The 7,100-nt window shown below is 25.5% G+C and overlaps 1 protein-coding gene across 1 annotated transcript; it reads right to left on the reverse strand.

Moving 5' to 3' along the window:
* Nucleotides 1-778: 778 nt before the first annotated feature.
* LOC132919075 (uncharacterized) lies at nucleotides 779-3,840 on the reverse strand. The gene is made up of 3 exons (XM_060980425.1): nucleotides 3,793-3,840; nucleotides 1,200-1,619; nucleotides 779-1,075 (listed from the first exon to the last, which is right to left on the reverse strand). The coding sequence occupies exons 1-3, from the start codon at nucleotides 3,838-3,840 to the stop codon at nucleotides 779-781; spliced, it is 765 nt and encodes a 254-aa protein (XP_060836408.1).
* Nucleotides 3,841-7,100: the final 3,260 nt, after the last annotated feature.

Raw genomic sequence — 7,100 nt, forward strand, 5'->3', positions numbered from 1 at the left:
ATAAGATTTTATTATCCACTGGTGGTTCAAAATAATATCGTAATATTGTTGTGCTTACTATTATAGGTGGTACAATTATAAATACCTAAATACATATTAAAACATTAACTTAACAAATAAAGTACCTATTTTATTTCATGTATTTACGTTTGAAAATCATCTTTTTATTTTGTCGTTAATAATTTAATAGATATATATTTATATATTTATAAATATTTAATCTAAAAAACAGTTTAAAAAAATGGGATTTGGGATTATAATTTTAGTTTAGATTTATTGAACTCATTAATATTAAAATTGTCTATATCAATTATAAGCACGGTTATTCGATTTTACTAATTACAAGTTACGGTAATATCAATAGTTATTGACAAATAAAAATTAACACATATTTTGTTCTCTTATATCTTGCTAAAAAAATTTATTTAAAACATAACTTCAAATATAAACATAAAACTCTATAGTATCGTCTGTTACGCAGTTGCTGATATAATACTCGTTTTACACAAAATACCATGTGTTACAAGCGCCTACAATAACTTTGTTATTCTCGGAGTACATACGTTATTATTTCCTATAGGTAATAGTAAGTATCCATTATAAAATAATAATATTGTCAAACGGATAAACATACATAACATATTGAGATAACTTAATGAGATTTGTAATATTCGAAATACTTTATCCGCCATTTGTCGAATTTTAATAATGATAAATCATAAATAATAATTATTAAAATAAATTTAAATCATACATTTTCCAAACGAAATCGTTATTGTTAATTATTAAGATTAAATGAATCAGTAATTCTTATAAGCATTTCTAAATCAGATTTCTTGTTGGAACACGAATCGATTATCATAACTTTAAATTGATCACTTAAATTTGTTCTTTCTTTACTGTTTGAAACATTGTGTGTATTAGGTTGTTTAAAAATCACATTATGAGTTTCGGTTGTAAAGACTTTTGGATCTTCCTTTTGTTTTGAACGAACAGTAGACGTTTGTATTTGAATGTCTATCGATGTTAGTACCTCCGAACTGTCATTAGTTACATTACTCTCGGGGGGTAGAATCTTTTATTGTTGTAATCATCGAATTTTCAGGTGTTTGTTCTGTTAACATCAAAACGTTCTCGTCCGTATAATTCGCTGTATATGAATGTTTTTTATTTGTCGCACTAGAGACGTTTTTGAATACTGGTATTGTCGTCGGTGTATTATATTCTGCTGTAGGTTTATTAGTAGTAGAAATTAGTCTATCATTTGACGGATTGGATTCTTTTTTGTCACATCCTGCACGTGCGTCATCGTTTGTAATGCGAAGTAAATTCAATATTTCAATATTAGCCGAGAACACAAGAGAACCGTAATTACCCATTACTCGATTATTGGACTGAGATTCAATTTTTTTCGGTTTAAGAACAACCGGTATTGCTATATTACCCACCGGCTGGACAGCTGGTACATATTCGTATATGGTTTCTTGAGCATTACCACACACACATTCGTCACCAACAAACAATAATGTACCGGGCGGGTATGATCGAATGGTTTGACGCCGAATTGGGCATTTTGTTTGACAATCACTAGAATCTGATAATATATTCTCGTTTTTTACCTGAAACAATAAGGTTTTTATTGTAAAAAAACACAACATAATATAGTATATGAAAAAAAATAATTATAAAATATTTATCAATATAAATTAAAAAGGTAAACAATTAAGTAAGTATTGGGTATATTATTAGGAACACAACTTGTTTTAGTATAGCATTGGAAATGAATTTATACTTAATAAACTTGTATACTGGATTGAGTAGTAATCAGTTATACATGTATCAAAGTTACGTAGCATTATTGTAGTAACATTTATAACTTGTAATTAGTTACGAGGTTTTCAGTAACTTTAAAATGTATTTCGTTACAATATATATATATATTATATACTGAAACATTAAATAAATATACATGTATCTAAAGTTACTTCAAATAGTAATTTGACGATAGTAATATCGTTTATACAATAATTTTAGATTCTAAGTAGAACAATTCTTCATTGATGTCTGCCTTCTTTTTTGACCGTCGTCAACATTCTTTTGTAGCAATTAAAACCTTTAACCTTCAACTTCAATACCCATTTATAGAAAGAAAGTGAATCTATTTATCTATTTGGTACTTTTAGAGAAATTAAAAACTCAATTTATAATTGGCAAAATCCAAATCTTAGAAAAAAAGAAAAAACGTTTAAATAATTGTCTCCGGATAGGGCCTATCCGATAGACCATATAATGTTAATTCACAAATTCCTAATAACCAAAGAGGAACTTCCCCGGCGTTTTTATTAACCGTTAACATATAGGTAATAAAAGAATCCTATCAATACATCAATGACCTAAAAAAATATAAAACCCCACGCAATATGGATGAAGCATTAAGACCAGACACCGAAAAAATTACAAATAATATGATAACCTTCATAAAAAAACTTACCTATTTAATAAAATTAGCAAATGTAGGTGTATGATAATATTATTGCATGTATTGTATATATTTATTTAACTTTAGGTAGCATACATTTATGATGATTATAGGGTTATGGTTAATAGCTTTATATACCTAACCAACTCTATATTATTTTTAAAATCAAAAACGGATAACGTTTTTTTTCAATGAAATAAAAAAAAATAAGAAATTCAAAGTTGGGTAACTTCTGTCAAAAATAGTAGTTAATAATCAATATTTTAATAAAATGCAATGTTAATACTCTTAAATATTATTTATAACTACATTTTCTCGTGTATATATAAAGATAATATATTTAGTAACGTCATTATTTTCTTAAAGAAATAAAAATAAATATTAAATAATCTAACTTTAAAATAATGCAAACAGTACCTAATAAATTCTCAAGTATCTTGTAATTATAGGTATACACAATTTTAGTATAACTTGTAACTCATAAAAAATTACAACCAATAGAGTAACTTCTTTATTCTTTCGTTTAGAACCGTATTTAAATGGTAAACGGACAGTTTGTACCCTAACTATAATGTCATAATAGAAATCCATAGTCTATACTCTATATAATAAATCGTTGTTACTCGTTCAATATTTTGACTATTTATTTGATTTTGTAAAATCTACCTTGAATATATTAGAAATATTAGTAGCACATTATCATAAATTCATAAATACTATTATTATTAGTTATACAATTATGTAGTAAAGATTTTAATAAAATCTCCTCGTGGTTTTTTATCTAACTTTAAATTTTATTCATATATATAATGAAATAATATTAAATTTTAAATTCAAAAATAAAAGTATGAATATTTATATTTTATTATGATCCCTGTTAAATTTAAAAATGACCCGTCATCATTGTCGTGTTCTCTGTCTATAAATAAGTAAATTACAAATTATGCTTAATTTGAATCGAGGAAAGATGAATAAAAAATTGTTAAAAACTTTTGTATCAGAATTATTCATAACACTTTTTGTCTTATTATATTGTTTGACCAAAAGTTACATTGTTCCTACTCGGAATGTAAATAAAAACAAATTATTAAATAAAAAAGGTTTCTATAATTACAATTTTTAAATAATATTTACATATTATTTTTAGAAATAGTTGTGTGTAATTATCATGTCTTTCGTTAAAGATATATAATTTATTACTTGACCTATCTGAAAACTGATTTGTATTTGTCTGTGTAATGCAATAATAAATTCTATACTTAATGTTGTATATATTTTATTAACTTTGAAATAATGTATCATTTAATAATTACCTGTGTAATAGAAAACACTATGATGAATAACGTTGATAAAATGTTCATGATTTTGAAATTTAAATTTAAAAAAAAAACTTTTCATTAATTTACTTTTACGTGTATACTGTTACTAAATATTATATTATGTACTCTCAATATTCTAAAGAAGTGTCAATATTTGAAACTCTGTCTCTATTTATATAAGCAATTATCTACGTGCCTTTGAAGATAATAACAATTTAAAATAAATAAAAATTGATCAACCATATACTATTGAGATTTGGGTGTAATACGTGACGTGCTCTTAACGTAAACGTGTCGAAGACAATGGATAATCATAATTGAAACCTCATATAATTTATAAAATATTTTTTTAAGCTATATTTCTACAATTTTTTACCACCCATATTCATCTATAAACATCCTTTACCTAAGAATATTGGTATGTTAAATTATACGATACAAATAATATAACAAAACTCATAAATGTATTATTTGTTATTTATAATTAATGTACTTGGGTACTTAATACCTATACTACTATATTATACGATTCAAAAACATTTTTTTTAATTTATTATTTATTTATTCAAATAACAATTTTAAATAAATAATATTGAGGACGATATACGTTAATATTAAAAAAAAAAAGTTTTATTTTATAAAAATGCTATCTTTATAGTTAATATTGTTTTAACTTTAAAAAGAATAGTGTAACTTTTTTCTGAATGCTTTTATCGTTCTATAACGTAGATAATATTGCAATGCCAATAAAAAAAACTAATGAAAAATAAACAAGAAATTTATTATGATATTGTAATATTTATTACATAAGCACCTACTTATTTATTTAAGAAAAAATTATTAACATGTAAACAGTATAAAAAAAAGAATTGTCTTGGGGCTTTTAAAAATTGTTGCAAAGAAATAATAATATGCTAACACCATTATTCGTAGAGTGTCATAAAAATAATTATAATTTAATATTTTTTTTTTGATTTTAGTATTATAAAAATGTTATATTGGATATACTAGCTAAAACTACTATAGAATGTATAATATCTCAAAAATCAACTCGGGTTATTCATATAGATTTATAGTTATGTGTCGTTATATAAACGCGTAATATATATTATATTATATTATGTAGAAGTTACAGACATATTGTTTAGTTTGAATAACGTTATTCTAGTATTTGTCCCTCAGTTTTTAACATAACCTTGAACGTCAACTGTTGAACCACAACTTAAAACATAATTTAATCACTAAGCTTATCTTATCGATTAGGAAACTAGTTGATGCCACTGTTATATTATACAATATAATACTATAATATTTCATATCAAAAGTTCAAACGTAAAGTGCGGATGCTTTGAAATTGTTATTTAATTCTACATCACGCATTACAAATATAAATAGATATATGACTACTTTAATCGCATATTAACGAAAATATTAAGAAATACAAATGTTAATCGTTTTAATAACACGCATACAAAGAAAATTCGGGATCAGTACATTTTCCCGACATTCATTTGCCCGATGGCCGATACTACACTTGCCCGACAATATCAAATTAAATTATGAATAAATTTGTGTTAAAAATTATTCAAAATTTCAACAAAATATTATATTATACTTTGTTATTTTAAAAATTAATCTTACATTCAAAATTATACAACTTACAATAACACAACAATATTCGACAATATCAAGTTCACGAGCCTTTCGTTTCAAATTATGAACAGCCGTGATGATATATTTTCTAGTAGCATCAGGGCTATGGTTATGCTCTTTTGTATTTCGTAAGTTATGTTGTCCACTAATTAGAATGGTACAAGCATAACCACCACAATTGAGAGTTTTTCTCTTTTTGCAGCACCGATAATACAAATCATCTCTATTTTTGTCTTTTGTCATTATATAACCATCGATAACAAGTTTTATACTACCTCTATTTGATGAAACGGTTTCACAAATTAGTGCCATCTTCCGATTTATATTAAAAAAATAATTAAAATAGAATCAAACGGAATAAAATCAAAACTATAATATTTAAAAAAAAAAGAAGTAGAATTTGTATTAAATGTATATCTATACGGCAGTGCCGGCCCTAAGGGGGAGGGCAAGCGGTACCGGGCCCGCGCTTGTGCGGGCCCCCACAAGCCAGAAATTAAACTATTACGAATATCACTTTATCTATAAATAAACATAATAATATAATTGTCCCCGTAGACAGTAAAACAGAAATTGCGACCCGTGTTGTTTTTTGTCCATGTAATCATTAAAATCATTCTATCTAAATTTTAAAAACAAGACCGATAGGTAGTATTTTTTCGAAGGCATTTATTTACAAAAACAATACTTTGTAGTTCGTATACCTGTAGATCATTGTCATCTAGAGATCGAGATAAATTTAGAAGTTATCCGTCAGGAAATTAAAAAAGGCAGAAAAAAACATAAGGAAAAAAGTTTATCTTTCAACAAATTTGTTACATTATCATTAAATTCTACCCAATCGTTTCAAAATTCTCCGACAAAGAATAGTCAAAACAGTAAGAAGCAATCTATCACAACATAAGTTAACGGACCTGGCCCTTATCAGCGACAAACATAGTATTGCCGATTCTTTCAGCTACGATGAGACAATCGATATGTTTGCATCAAAAAAGCACGGAAAAAAATATTTAAATAATTTTATATTACGTTAATTTTTTTTTATTCTAAGTAAATGTATACTCATTGCGTCATGATTATAATTTATGTTCAATATAATAAAAATATTTATTAATAAAATATTGTTTGTACATTGTACCTAAGTACATTAAACCTACACATTTTGTCTTATATTATAATATTAAAATGTGAATTGGATTTTATTATAGTTTATACATACAAATTTAGAATTCTAACATACCTTAAAGGGATTAATATATATAATATAGATGTGCTTACTCTATATTGTATAATGTATATATAAATAATTAATAAATTAATATATATATGGCCATATGGGGCCCCGCAAAATTCTGCACCGGGCCCCGAAAACCATCGGGCCGGCACTGCTATACGGCTATAACTCTGTACTGTATTGAACTATCAAACGTCGTGTCAAAAACCTATTGTCGTTTTATCTGTCGATCGCCTATCGGCTTATTTAGAAATGAAAATCTTATCGTGAATAGCATTAGTGTAATTCGTGAACGATAACGCAACAACATTTTACTTATCTTAATTTATATAATATATATATATAGAACGATATTATCCATGATAAAATATTCGTCTGATTTTGGTTTTTTTTAATTATTCTATATTAATAAATA

Source organism: Rhopalosiphum padi, chromosome 2 (assembly GCF_020882245.1).
Source record: "Rhopalosiphum padi isolate XX-2018 chromosome 2, ASM2088224v1, whole genome shotgun sequence".
Lineage (NCBI taxonomy): Eukaryota > Metazoa > Arthropoda > Insecta > Hemiptera > Aphididae > Rhopalosiphum > Rhopalosiphum padi.